The sequence below is a fragment of the Strigops habroptila genome, chromosome 11 (assembly GCF_004027225.2).
Source record: "Strigops habroptila isolate Jane chromosome 11, bStrHab1.2.pri, whole genome shotgun sequence".
Lineage (NCBI taxonomy): Eukaryota > Metazoa > Chordata > Aves > Psittaciformes > Psittacidae > Strigops > Strigops habroptila.
Window position 1 is genome coordinate 16,705,385 of NC_046360.1, and position 15,051 is coordinate 16,720,435.

Sequence of the window (15,051 nt, forward strand, 5' to 3'; positions counted from 1 at the left end):
ACACAGAGCAGGACAGCTTGTCCAAGTACTAGCTAGTGTTATTTTCAGAAGGGAGAAAAACAACCATTTTCTCCTAAGAACAGCCATTATTTTCTTTCTATATTTGTTAATTTTGAGTGAGGAAGTCACACCCAGCTGAAGCTAACAGCTCAATTTTCAGGTTCTCAGATACTGAGAAATTTTTTATTTGCTTAAAATAAAGGTTTTTTGGGGACTGTGGAAACATATATATTGGCCACCAGTTTTCTATTAACTTGGCTTTTATGTAATTCAGAACTTGGTTAAAAACAGGTCAAACACATGTCGAGAGCTACTTTCAGTTGCACCCAAGGTGTGCTCTTACCCTTCGCTGCACATGTGCTACTGGCCCTAATGTAGTGTTCTATAATAACTGTTTTCTTTCAAAGAACAGTAATAATGATTTAAAACCCCAGTTTCATAATATATTATCAGTTAGATTGTCTGTGTTCTGTTCTAACTATTTGTTTATAAATACAATAGTTCAAGCCAATGAGTTAGTACAAACTTGTGCAAATGCATCCTGGTCCCTGGGATGTCTTTTAATTAATTCACTTTTAGTTAAGGATGATTCAAAAGCCCTTTTAAAATAAGAAAACATCCCAGTGTGTTGAGATGATGGCAGCTGTGGGCAAGCCGAGGCAGCTAGCGTGGCGAGGATGTTCATCGCCCGCCTCAGGAGGGGACAAGCTCCAGTTCTCTTTGCTTGCCTGCAAGTGTGACACTGGTACCGTACATCATTCTAACACACGTGACAACCTCAGACTGAGATAATCACAATCACACTGTGGTTTGTGTTGGAAGGGACATTAAAGCCCATCCAGTTCCAACCCCCTGCCACGGGCAGGGACACCTTCCACTAGAGCAGGTTGCTCCAAGCCCCTGTGTCCAACCTGGCCTTGAACACTGCCAGGGATGGGGCAGCCACAGCTTCTCTGGGTACCCTGTGCCAGCGCCTCAGCACCCTCACAGGGAAAAACTTCTGCCTAAGAGCTCAACGGCCCCTCTGGCAGGTTCCCCTTGTCCTGTCCCTACAGCCCTTGTCCAAAGCCTCTCTCCAGGTTTCTTGTAGCCCCTTTAGGCACTGGCAGCTGCTCTAAGGTCTCCCCTTAAGAAGCCTTCTCCAGGCTGAACCAGGGGGGTTCTGGGGTCAAGCGCACACTGAAGCCAGGTCATGGGGAGCTGCTTTGTCAATTAATTAACCAAGACCTTCTCCTCAGGTCTGTTCTCAGTCCAGCCTCCGCCAGCCTGTGTTTGTGCTTGGGATTGCACAAGGACCTCCATGGGTCCAACCCAGGGGCAGAATCTTGCACTTGGCCTTGTTGAACTCCATGAGGTTCGCATGTAGCCACCTCTCCAGGCTGTCCATGTCCCTCTGGATCCCAGCCCTCCAAGGTGTTGGCCACACCACACAGCTTGGTGTCATCAGCAAACTTGCTGAAGGTGCACTTGATCCCAATGAGTCAGGAACTGCTGGGAGCGAAAAAACCTCGAACAAAGGAATGCATTTGCAGATCCATTTGCAGTTATGTGTGCAGACACACGTGGCGGGCAGTGCCCAGACCCGCAGCCCCGAGTGCTAACACCGCATTGCCGGGTACTGTGCGTGAGCAGTTCCCGGTTCACGTTTTACGTGTGAAGGATTTTGGACAACGGCGGGCAGGCGTATCTGGTTCCTCCTTAGTAACCTGCCGCTGAATCCACCAAGACCGCTGTCGGCGGGCGCAGCCATCTCCTCGCCCCGCGCGAATCCCCAGACCCGCCGGGACCGGTGTCCCCGGAAGGACGGACGGGTCCGGGCGGCGGCACCTGCGGTGGGACTGGCGCTCCCCGCGGGACCTCTTCCCCCGCTCCCCGCCCGCACCGCGCGGCGAGGCGAGGCCCGGGACCCTCCCATTGTCTGCGGCGGCGGCGGCAGCACCGGCAGCGCGAGGGCGGACCGGGGGGGCCGGAGGCCGCCCTCCGCAGCCTCATTGGCGGCCGCCGAGCGCCGGTGCTTTAAATGGGCGCTCGCCATAGAGCGTCTCCCATTGACAAAAGCGGGGGGGGGGGGGGGGGGGGTGCGGGGCTGGGCCGGCCTGGGCTGGGGCCGCCCTTGGGGGCGCGGCGGGGGCTGCCGCAGGGCTCGCCGCGGGCAGGGGCGCTCCGCGGGCCTGGAGCCGGGGGGAGCGGAGCGGGAGGCCGGCGCTGCGGGCAGGGCCGTGCTGCAGCGCGCAGGGGCGGGCCGCGGAGCCCCGGCAGCCGGCTCCTCCGGCACCCGCTCCGCGGCGCGCACACCCAGACAGGCGCACAGGCGGCTGTACCCGCCCCTTCTCTCCGCCGCCCTTCTCATCCCCGTCCATGGCGCTGAGGGCGGTAGCCCCCCGCTCCGCACGTAAGTAAGCGGCTCCGCACGCCCCTTTGTGCGCGGCCCTGCCCGTTTCCGCCGCAGGTGAGGTGGCCCCACTGCGCACCTGAGCCCGGGGCTGCCCGGACCCGCGGCCGCTGCGCTGCCGGGCGGGGAGGGGGGGCGGGCGGGCAGTGCGGCGGCTGCGGCTCGGCCCAGCCCTGGGGCCCGGCTCGCCGCAGCTCTCTCGTTTGGAGGCCCCGGGTCCGGGGTGCCCGCGGACCGGGGAGCAGTGGCCGGTGCGTCAGGGCGCTGCTGTGCTGTGCCTTGCCCCTCGCAGGTGGCGGTGGGGCGGCCCGGCGCGAACGTGGACCACGGTGACTGCCCCAGCCCGGGGGCGGCGGCGGCGGGCGCTGAAACCTCAGACCTCATGGAAACTGGGGGCGATGCCAGATCGGCACCTCGGCGGGGAGGCAAAGGAGGAGGCGGCGGCCGTGGCGAAGTTCCAGCGACTGCCGAGCCCGGCGCTCCCCCGGCTGCGGAGACGAGCATGAATATTGGTGGCCCCGACGGTGGCAGGAGGAGCGGGGCGGCCGCGGACGCTGCTGCAGTGCCGGGAGCCCCCGGGGCACCGGCCCCGCCGCCCCGCGCCCCCATCTCCAGGGACCCCAAAATGGTCCATCAGCGTTTTCTGCGGAGGAGCGTGGTGGACTCGGACCAGGAGGAGCCCTCGTTCGACCTTCCCGAGTCGGAGCATCAGAGGAAAATCATCCTGCTCCCCAAAACCCGGAGGATAATTGCAGAGAGGGCGAAGGCAGGACACGGGCCCCCGGAGCCGGGCTGCCCAGGGTCTGAGCCTGCCGCCGGGCCGAGACCAGCTCCGGGCCCGGGCAGCGCCGCGGGCGCCGAGGAGCAGAAGGAACCTGGCAGAGATGTGGAGAGGAAAGAGGCGGCGGATGCTTCCAGAGATCAGAGCAAGGCTAAGAAAGAGGAGCCCGAGGAGGAGGAGGCTGATATGAAAGCGGTTGCCACCTCGCTGGATGGCAGGTTCCTAAAGTTTGATATTGAACTCGGGAGGGGATCCTTCAAAACAGTCTATAAGGGTCTGGACACGGAGACATGGGTGGAAGTCGCGTGGTGTGAACTTCAGGTAAGCTGAGCTCATCTTCCTGTGCTTTTTCTGCTTTGTAAGCCTAGGAGCTAAGGGCAACATGCCGCTGTCATCTACAGAGCTCAGCTTTGAGCAGCCTTTATAGTCACCATTGCTTAGTATCCAGTGTCTAACTATAGCGCAATAATTTCATTGGCTCTGAATCTACCACCTTATGTACACTCCTCCCAGGCTTAACCCTCTCGGCCCTAGAATCTGCCGGCCGACACGAGGGATGTGAGCACAGGATCTGTCATATTGCATAGAGAGGTCACGAGTCACTCCCAATGCCCAAAGCATGCCAAAAAGAGCTAAACTGGGCTAGTCTTCCTCCCTACCCCTAGCTTATGCTTTAGGCTGACCCCTCAGAAAGCAGCAGCTTGGTTTAGCAGCAGTGGAGAAGCAGGTCTGCATTAAAAAGACACCAGACATAAATGAACTTGGGGTGCATTTGCAGGAATGAACTTTCCTTTTGCTCTGAACATCGATGCATTATGCTCTTGTAGAGATTGAAGATCTGCTGCCTGTTACTTGCCCTTTCCCCTGCTCTGAAATGGTGATTGTTGCCAGATCTTGTGAATCAAACCTCCAAAAGTACCTTCAGTTAGATCAAAGACCTGCCTATCCAAATAGCTTTAAAAAGGAAGATTTTAAATAAAAGATCTGATTTGAGGTCTAGCTCTTTAGAGTGAAGTATCCAGTAATACCAGAAGACAGTGATGGTTTAGATAATTGTCTTTTGCTGGTTTGAGACATAACTGTTACCCTTTTCTTTGACTTTTATATTCTCACTTTGTAAAAATTATGGAAGTATATGCTCATATTTTTGGTGAAGATTTTAGTGTCTCTTTCCTACTTTTTCTGTTAGGTCTCATTCAAATGGACACTATCTAAGAGAGCCTAAGACCATTTTTTTCCCTTAAGCTGTTACTTAGTCTGAGTTAATATGTGATTTTTGGTGGGAACTAGAAGATTTAACTCTTAGTTATAGCTTGAGGTCCTTAAACTTCCACTGGCTGACTGAGCTTCATGGCCTATGAGAGTATTTGAGAATAGCATGTGAATAATGTGGTATAATAAGCTGGAGCTCCTGATTGTTTATTTTTAATGTTGGCCCAATCTGTTCGTAAATCACTGGCAGAGCTGGGGATGGATGTACAGCACATCTTTATTGCCTAATGATTTCATTACACAATATAATCACAACTCATCACAGCACTACTTCCTTAAGAAGTATGGGGAGCACTTCTCCGTCTTCATAATCATGTTCCCTTGGCTTTGATTAGACATGGATGCAGAACATGGGCAAAGTATGGCTCTGAGGACATGGTGGAGTGGTGGCGAGGGATTTAACCCCTTTCTCCCCCTAACCCAGAGGGATTCTGAAGGACTCATAGGGAAATGGAAGAGGCTGTGGGATTGCCAAGGGGATATAAAGGAGAGTTGAGGCGGGCACTGCTGTGAGGAGAGCCTCGTGCGCAGGCCTAGGCTTTGTCTGGCTTCTGCTTGGAGCTGTATCCTTGGCAGCCTGAATTCATTTTGGATGATAACTGGGATGCTGTCAGAGGGAAAATTTGCCCACAGGAAGGGGCTGATGTTGGTCTGCTGTGAGTCTGACCAGCACAGACCAGCTCTGTCACTGCACAGCCATTGCATGGATCGGGAATTCATCTTAGTGCCAAATTCTCAGTGTGCTCTAGTAGAGGAACTGAAACGGGTGGATTTTCAATGTATTTTCTGTAACAGAATAGCTTTAACTACGAAAGACTGCCAAATGTGTGGGAATACATAGGGTATTGGGTCATTTACATTTAAAAGACATTGGGAGGGGAAAATTGCAGTATGAAGCTTACCTGATGATTGGTCATCTTATTCCTAGTTAGTTGTTTGGGAATTCTTGAACTGACTGCATGTGAAGGAATAATTTGTAGTAACTGCATAATTCGCACTGGTTTCCTTTATATGTGCTTCAGCTTAATCTGGTCTTACTACTAGATATTTTCACTTTAATACAGAATTTATGGAAAGAAAACTCTTATTTGACTGATCTAGAGAAAATGGTGTGAATCTGTAGAAGTAGGTGAGGGCTGCTGGTTTTCCTTGAACACAGGCTGCTTGCCTGCAGGTTTGGAGGTGATGCCAGAGGCCACGTGCCTTGAGATGGAGTGAGAATTTTGAAAGCCAGTACTTGGGGCTGGATTGAGAAAGCCCAACTGAATGACAAAAGCCTTTAATCACCACGGGGATTAAAGCCTGTGCTTCTAGATTGAGTTTGCATGAAGGAAGCAATTAGGAGAAGGTGTGAATAGCTGTGTGTTGTCTTGGGCTTTTTGACTTGTAGAGTACTCTCAATTCAGCTATGGAGTTTTATTGGGAAAACATTCAGAGGCTGCTGTCAAGTGGTCGCTTTATTCATGCCATGTTGAAAATCTTTATGTAAGCTGTGCCAGTTAGATATGCCCTCATTTGTCTCTTTCTTTGTAGAAATGTTAAGTTCAGACATAGATAGCAGAGGGCTGGAAGCCGCCATCACCATGCTGTTGAAGGCAAAACTACTTTCTCTGCAATCTCACATCATCAAACCCCATCTCAGAGCCTTTTTGTGGAAAAATAGCAATAAATTGTGCTGTCTTCCTTGTGGAGATGCACTTGGTGCTTGTTACTTTTAGAGCTGAAGAGTTAAAAACTAACAGCACTGAGGTTCCATGCGGGCATTAATCCTCTGTCCTGGCTCAGCATTTTTTTCAGCCCAGTTGTACTGTTGCCCATGTGTGGTTGTTTTTTGAGGTTTTTTTTTTTTTTTTTTTTTTTGTCTGTGTGTACAAAGACCTCGTGAGCTGTTCTTGTTCAGTGGGTTTATTTCACTGAAAAGATGGCTTAGGGTTCAGGACCAAAATCGTGGCTTTGATTAGGGTAGGATCCAGATGCCAACCAAACTAGATCAGGGGTTTAGACCTGCCTGAAGACATGAAAAGCTGTAGTCAGATTCTAGCTGGAAAATAAGTTTATTGTTCCTTCCTGAAACTGAAGTATTGGAGCAGGATTAGTGTGCCCTTGCAGTTTGGAACGGTTTGCATTCTAAAGTTTCCAACAGTTATAATTCATTTTAATTGGTGGCATACAATTGCTGTGTGGAGTTGCATGTGGAGTTGCACTCCTAAGTAAAATGTTAGAAGATAGGGGTCTGACAATCTACTGCTGCGAAACTTTTTTTAGATGATTTTAACTTGGATTAATCTTTTTAGATGAATGGTTTAGAAATCCCCATTCTATTTCCCTTTGGAAACATGTAGAGAAACTGCAGAAGAGTCAAACCTGGTAGTATCTCAAATGCAAAAACCCCATTGTACTTTATGGTTTTGCTTGGACTGTGAATATTGAACTTGTTTGATTGTATTTAATTTTTAGTTGTCTTTGAAAATGTGGAAAGGATGGATTGTCTCATCTTCCACTTTGAGCAACCTGGTCTAGGGGAAGGCGTCCCTTCCTGTGGCAGGGGGTTGGAACCAGATGAGCTTTAAGGACTTTCCAACCCAAACCACTCTAGGATTTATCCTGCCATTGCTGTACCTGTGGTGGGAAGGTGAGAAATGCCTGCTGGTGAACACTGCAGAGAAGCCAGGCTTTTCCCACTGTTCGCCCAAGACTTGTTCTTCACTCTGCCTAGCGGTACTTAGATGGGTGCTGGTTTCTTCAGGACGCTTGGCCTATAGGTGCTCCATGGGAGAATGCATGGGAGTCCTTGATGCTTCCTGGGACAGAGGTCAGTTCAGGTATTGGATGTTAGAGGTATTTAAGGAGGTACGTGAGGGTGAAGGATGGGCAGAGGTCAATTTTCCTTCCCTGCCCATATAGCTGAAATTAGAAATCAAGAATATTAGAATAGCTCTGAGAGCGTTTTCCAAATGGCCACCAAACCAAGGCATCTGTAATGGTGAAACAACCACAGGCAGACATTCTGCTCTGAGGAGTGTGATTTTGCTGTTTTCTAGCACTTTGTCATTGCCAGGTTTTCCAAACGACCCAAAGGAAAAAGAAAAATATGTTGTATGGCTCAAATCACTGCGATGTTCAGGACTTTCACATTTTTGGAGGGCATGGATCTTTACTGGAAATCGAGTTCTAAACGTGGATGCATTTCCGAACCCTTTTGTTTGATACATATGCAGGATTAATATGGGAATAGATAACTTATTTTCTTGATCTTAGTTTTTATTCCTTAAACAAGAAGCTCATCTAGATTGGCAGATAACTGACTGATTTTTAATATGGCATGAATATTCTAGACATGAGGTGAAATTAGGTCTTGTTTTAATGCAGGGTGAATAAAAAGGGCAGTTAAAATCATTAATGCTAGACTTATGTGAACTAGCTATTTTTTGTTTCTAAGGCTGATAATCTTTCCTTGAAACAAAATGCCTGGTTGAAGTGGAGGAAGGGAGGAAAAGCATGCAGCTTATTGCAAAGTGTGTTACCTTATGTGTGAGAGAAGGCTGTGATGCCTGTAACTATTGATTTAAATTTTGAAGTGGTATTTTCCATCTTATGTCCACTTCAAAATCTGTGGTAGTTGCTTAAAGTGATAGCAAAGGTCCATGGCTCAGATGCTGTTGGCTGAAAGTGGGAGCCTGTAAAATGGACAGTGTTAAAGCAAGTTCACTTTGCTTTAGCTGGCAAGTCACTTGTGGGAAAATGACATTATGTGGAAGGAGGATGTCCTATGTCCCTGTATCAAGAATCCAGGGTTTGTTGTGGGTTTGTTCAGGATTTTCACTGCTGTGGTAGCTTGGCTTTTGTAGTGTTGGCTGGCAGCATTCATCTGATGCTGCAACAGTAGCTGGTTATTCTTGATGCTGTTAATTTATTGGCTGGGTAAACTTTGTAGTGTAAATGAACAGAATGATTTAGAAAATCTGTTTGGGAGAAGAAAGGAGGGAGACTGTTTGAAAGCTTGAATCTGATACTGCTGTGTGCTCAAATTAACTGTGAGACTAATTTTGTCTGTTTTGAGTTAATTCATGAGATAGTGACTTCTATTTAAATCTAAACAATTGGTTTATCTCTGCTTTACAGTGTCAATATGAAAACATGTGCCTATATCACTGGTGTTTGTTAATATAGCTGTTGCCCTGACACAGAAGCAGGATAGGGATATGGTAGTGAACTATTAATAGACTGCTTCTCAAATTCAGTAAATAGAGCTGGGCCAAACTTTGATTCTGCTTTTGAATCAAACAAGGCTCCTTTCTTTTGCTTTTGAGTACATTTGGCCTGAAGGTTGGTTGTATGGTCTTGAATCCTGGTTAAACGCTTCATGCTACATGTGTGGGTCCAGTTGCTGTAAGAGGGAATAAAGTAACGTCAGAACTTGGTGCAAAGGGTATTTCTGGTCCCTTTGGCCATCTCTTGCCCACAGCTGATGGGGGGAGGGGGAGGGAAGTTGATGTTGCAGCCTGTTATCTTAGTAATGTTCCTGCTTGATGTGTAGTCTGACTTGTGTCTCTAATGTGCTTACATTTATGGTCTTGTCTGGTGGTTAGGGTGTAACAGAGGTCTGAAGGAAGTTCAGTGGTACTGGTAATGAGCTAAAAGGGTGGCAATAGCAATTCAGCTGCTGGTTCCTAGAGTTAGTGTGTTTGCATGCTCCGAGAGATCAGAGATGCTGCAGAGGTTGGGAACAGTGATTCTTTGGGGCCTTCACGCTCTATCTACCCATCCCTGTAAGGATCAGGTTTGAAGAGATTGTTGAGGAGGGAGGTAGTGACAAATCTCTTGTGCTTTAGTAACCCCATGGGAATAGTAGGCTTGAGTGCTGAGAAGAGTTTGCTACAACTGTCTGATCAGGGCAAGTCTGGTGTTTAGACTTGCTATGACATAGCTGTTGATGGCTGGCAGCAAGATACTTCCATGTGTGTGTTCAGTGGGTTCTGGGGTGGTTCTGGTGATAAATGTAAGGTAAACATAAATAAAAGTTAAGTGCTGATGCGTGATACCTTGATAGCCTGTACCTGTACGAAAAGGGCAGCCAAAGGCATGTTATGTGAGATGTATGACACTTGGAACTCCTGTTGGAAGAGACATCTTCGTTGCTCTGAAATAGGAGGGGTTTATGCAAGTAATGTTTGGAGAGGTGTTCAAGGACAGGTTGGATGGGGTTCTGAGCAACCCGGTCTAGTGGAAGGTGTCCCTGCCCATGGCAGGGGGTTGGAACTGGATGAGCCTTAAGGTCTCTTCCAACACAAAACATTCTGGGTTTCTATGAATATCTAAAAGAGTCATGCAGAGGCAGAACTGTTTTTCCTCTTAAGTTTGTACATCTGACATTGAAGTTACATCTGGAAATGCATTATTTCCCTGAAGTGATATTGGCCTTTTAGAAAACATGGGTGCTATCCGAATGCTGATTTTGGTGTGCCTTAAACCTAGCTTGGCAAGGAAGGGAAAAAACTCCACTCTTTTTCGTGGAGTTGAGAAGTCAGCTAGAAACAACCTTCATCTAGTTCCTTGCTATTCCTATGTAGCTCTGAAATGGAGGAACCAACTCGTCCTTTCTCCTGCCCTTCTGCCTGCTCTGGAATGAGAAGTCTGCTTTTCTGCCAGGAGCAAGTTTTACAGTCATATTCTCCGCATCAGTGAATGGCTGCAGCCTCTTCTGCGGTGGAGTCTGGACTAGTTAAAACTGCAAGATGAATGATAACTTTCAAATCTGTGCTGGATCTGGTGTGATGATTTTTCTTTATGTTTAGAGAGAAGAGTCGTGGTTCCTCTTTGCCACTGTCTCACTTTGGCAGGGCAAATAAAAAGGCTTTGATCAATTGGTGAAAGAGCATGAGCTGTTCAGTATGTTCTAAGAAGGAAGGTGTGCACCCTCATTGTCCCTACCTCTCTTCTCTTCCCTAAAAGTACTTGTAGATCTCCCTAAATCCAATTTCCACATAAGCCACAAAGTAGAGCCTGTTTCATGGGTTAGATTGATCCATTGCTCTGGAATGGACTAATCTTCATAGGCAGCTTCCCATATCCCTGAATAAAGTCTTTGTTCTCCAAGGACATCAAGTCCATGACACCTTTTGGCATGATGTTTATCCAGGACAGCTTGCTTGTTGGGAATTTTGTCCTGAATTAGTGCTGCATAGCTTCTGGGCTGTTCTTCTGATTGTCTTCTTGCAGATGATGATGTCTATGTAAAAGATAAGACACTGAGAAATTGATGCAAGGAGAAGATTGCAAGTCTGCTTGTTCTCCTGTGTCTCCTGCAATCACCTGTGTTGTGGACACAGGATGTCATGTCACTGAACACCTTTAAGCCTTACTTGACAGCTAGTTGTATGACAGCTGGGGATTGATGAACTTAGAACTCTAAGTCAGTTGACAATAAATATGTACTAAAACCTTTCTAGAGTGACTTTTGTCAGCAGTGCCTTGGCTTACTCCAGATATATCCAGTTAGTGGGATGTGGTGATATCACTTCTACTCAATCCCTGAAAGAAAAATAAGTGAACTCAAATAATTGCAGTCATCTTGAATCTTATTTTTGGAAGATGTTCCCTCTCAGGCTTGAATGGTCTTAAACACCTGGGTTTTCAGTTCACTGTCATCCCAACAATGCTTTCTAAGAAAAAATTGTTACTAAAAATGTATTACTAAACATGCCATATCCTGTCTGACCCCACCATGGCTACAGCATTACTGCAAATAAGTGGATTTCTGGAGTGGAGGGGATTTCTTCCCTCCTTCTCAAGAATCTTCCATATAGGTCCACATGCATTTTAATTCTTATCGAGTGTCACAGTATACACAATTAGATTTCAGTAAGTGATTTACTGGAAAATAATTTTGCTTTATTGTGTTAATACAGTATAATGGCTGTGTAATATGGTAGTTAAATATGCAGTGGGAGTAATGGGTAAAATGAGATGCCATATTATGGGAATATACATCTCATTTAAAATATCAAGGAAGGAGTAACTTAAGATCTAATACCATCTGTTCTTCAGTTGTTTGCTACAGAGGGATACAAAACACTTATTCATAAACTCGGAGGGAAACAGGAGAAAGCAGGCTCAAATAACGTGGGGCTTTTTATTTGGCCATTTCTTTCTGAATTTAATCTGATATTCATTGCTGACTTAAGGGAAAATGAAACATGTTTTAAGTAGTATTTGATCCTATCATGAATCTCAGCAGCACTTTACCCAAGTTAATTTGAATTAATGTAATTTTTGGTTAGGTGAGCTTAAAATCATGGCTTTGATTCCTAGTGTTTGCTTTTTCTCCTAAGAAAATGAAAACTTAGGAGGAAATGGGCATGTTTCTGTGGTGCTAGTCCTTTTCTGCAGTGCTTTTGGGGGGAAAGCTGTAGTGTATTTGGTTACTAAACTCCCAGTTTACCTCTTTTTCTGATAATCCTGCTGTAGTCCAGCTCTCCTGAAAACTGCTTAAAAGGTTTTTTTGTCCTAACTCGGAGGATTTGATTGTAAGTCTGCATAGATGAATGCTGATTTTTTTTTTTTTTTTTTTTTTTTTTTTTAATCTATGTTTATGCTTTTAGGGGAACTATCTTACTTTTTCCATTAACTTTTTAGCCAACTATGGGCCTTAATAAACTATAGTTCTGTACCAAGCACAGGAATGTTGTTCTGTGTATTCCTGTACTTGTCTAAAAACCATTGTCCTTGATTCAAGTTCTTAAAACTGCCTAAACCCCAGTAAGCCTGAAGAGCTGGAGGAAGGTTCTTTAGCTAAATAATCAAACCTTACTGGTATTCTATAAAATCAGGTTTTATTAAAAAAAAACAAATGACAGTTGGTCACCTCCTCCTGAGAACAGAGTATTTATTTTACAAAAGCATGGTAAAGCAGGTATCGCCTATGTCTGCTTCTGCAGTGGGTGTTCCTTTCTCTTGCTGGTGTGTGCTTGAAGGAGTAAAGTTATGGTGTTTATTCTAGATTTTTGAACAGTAAGGAGCTTTTTAACATTGCTTTTCCTGGTGCTATCTGGGTTTTTTTTCAATTAGAGGAACATTTGGGTGACTTGCTGGAGCTAATATAGCTGTGGTGGTTGGCTGAGCAGAATCAATCCTGCCTGTGGAAGTAGAACAGTGTAGGAGGGTGGGGGGAAATCACAATTTCCAGTGGATGTATCTCATTGCTCCAGGCCTGTACAGAGCTCTGCTGAAACATTTGTGAGATCTAGGCCCTGTAAGACTAATTCCAAATAGGTTTATTTTGTTCTAGGCTTTACTGATGAATTAAGGAAAATTGTCATGGTTATGTGTATTTGAGCTTGTTTTGTTTCTCTTTCATATCAGTGTGTTTTGAGAATTTTTCTAGATAATAAAGTAAGTGTTGCACTATTAAATGGACTTGCTTGTCTCTCAATTACAGGAAGACTTGTATCACCTTTGATTATTAATGGAGGACGAGACTATCTTGTCCTTTAGCAAACAGCACAAACATAACTAATGTGGGTGGATTTTTATGTACTTAATGTTGTTGTGCATTTATAAAATTAACAGTAGAGGAAAAAAATGCACAACCACTTGTATTAAGCCACAGGATATAGGATAAAATGAATCGGTAAGAATGGCCTGGAATGGTTGCTTATAGCCCATCTATAACTCTCTTCAGGTTATGTGCTCCCTTGTGTGGTGTTTTTGCACTTGCTCCTAGGGATGCAGCATCAGGCCCCACTGCCCTCCAGGCTTCTGATCTTCTTTTTATTCTTGCACAAGCTGTAATAACTTGTGTAACATCTTTCATTGACCTTAATGAATTCAAAAAGGCATTATGGCAGCTTAGCCTAACCAAAGCCTGTGATGAACTTCCAGCAAAGCAGGGAGGGAGAATGTGATATTTGGGATTGTATTGTATTGTAAGGGCCTTGTTAATTGTTAATAATTAATTTGAAGCGCTCTCAGCACTGTTTCAGGAAACAAATGGGTATTTTTCTGTGACTTCGCTCTTAAAAAGTGAGAGGAAAGCTCCTGCTGATAGTCTGCTGGTCTTCGGATGTGTGGCAGGCTCTTGAACTGGGCTGAAGTTATCTAAAAGAAGTTTGACCTGTAAGTTCTTCTAGGCTACTGAGAGCTGCTGAGCCCCATTGGTGTCAAGTAGCAGTGCTCATTTGGTCTTTAAATAGAAAATTCACTTTGGAGTGTCCATTTCAGACCTTAAGGACTGTCTGTTTAGGCTGATCTAATCACCCACATCAGGTAGTGGGTGGTGAACTCGGCATCTGGGTTGGTTCCTATAAAGGCAGACAGGGCAGCCTCTAACATGTTGTTAGGCTCCATCCCTGGCAGTGTTCAAGGCCAGGTTGGACACAGGGGCTTGGAGCAACCTGCTCTCGTGGAAGGCCTCCCTGCCTGTGACGGGGGATTGGAACTGCATGAGCTTTAAGGTCCTCTGCATGCGGCCATCCAGTCAATTCTTTACCCACCAAGTGGTCCACCCATCAAATCCGTGTCTCTCCAGTTTAGAGACAAGGATGTTGTGTGGGACAGTGTCAAACGCTTTGCACAAGTCCAGGTAGATGACGTCAACTGGTCTGCCCCATCCATCAGTTCTGTAGCCCCGTCATAGAAGGCCTCTCAATTGGTCAGGCATGATTTGCCCTTAGTGAAGCCATGTTGGCTGTCACCAACCACCTTGTTTTTCATGTGCCTTTGCATCAAAGCATTAAACACAAAGCTTCATTTATTAAAGTGTGCGTATACTTTTTCAGAGTTATCTCTTAGGTGGCTTGAAGGAGGGGGAGAACAGGCTAGTGCCCATTCATATGTGGGCTTCAAAGGAAACTTCCTCTAAATAGTTTTGGTTTTGGGCTCTTGTGTGTGAAATGAGAGACTTGAGATCATGGAGTTGGTGTATTCAAAAGCAACTGTTGCACATAAATGGGGCTGTGGGTGGTTGAGTTTTGTGACACTAATAACTATCCATATTTTTCTTTGTGATGTTGCTGAACAACAGCTCAATTTGTACCAAGTGTCAGAGTGTGGTCTGTGTTGGGAGGGAATCTTGCAGTGTGAAGATGGTGATAGAGAATGACTGAAACTGGAGGGTCTGCGATGGGGGGGGTGGGGTGGGTTAGCTCTGCCTGAACAGGGACTAACAGGAAATACACAGCTTGCTAACCTAGGACCCAACCATAAGAGCGTTGCTGCTGAACCCCAAATTCTCAGTGTGGGGGGTGTGACTGATGCTGATCCGGTTTTGTTACAGATTAGGGAAGGACCACAGGGTGGTTTATTGTCCCATTCCTGCATTCCTTTGCACTTTTCTAGGGAGGCTTTGTCACAAATAGGTGCCACTTCATAAAAACTTTCCAGCAGGCTTTTTAAAAGCAGTTTAATGTTTTTTTCCTTCTCATTTCTTTTCTTCCATGTTCTCTACCACCACCCCAAAAGTTACAAGGACAGGGCCTGCTCTTTAACTCCTTCTGGTGTATATAAATACACTTGTTATTTTTTCATGCCCCTTTTTTCTTAGAGGGTCATCTTTACAATTGCATGGAACTATTATCTTTGCTTAATCCCGTAAGACACTGTTTCACTT

The 15,051-nt window shown here is 46.1% G+C and overlaps 1 protein-coding gene across 13 annotated transcripts in view; it reads left to right on the plus strand.

Annotated features, from left to right (window-relative positions):
* Positions 1-2,234: 2,234 nt before the first annotated feature.
* Positions 2,235-15,051, plus strand: part of WNK2 (WNK lysine deficient protein kinase 2) — a 115,065-nt gene continuing 102,248 nt past the window's right edge. For 9 of the 13 annotated variants that reach the window (XR_003993726.1, XM_030501361.1, XM_030501365.1 and 6 more), the window contains exons 1-2: positions 2,265-2,392; positions 2,685-3,494. Coding sequence is in view for 12 of the 13 variants with exons in the window: in XM_030501361.1 (XP_030357221.1) it covers positions 2,775-3,494 (720 nt within the window). In the remaining variant the exon portion in view is untranslated. Of the gene's footprint in view, positions 2,393-2,548; positions 3,495-15,051 lie in introns of those variants that run through there. The other 4 variants (XM_030501355.1, XM_030501357.1, XM_030501363.1 and 1 more) reach the window with 2 other exon arrangements.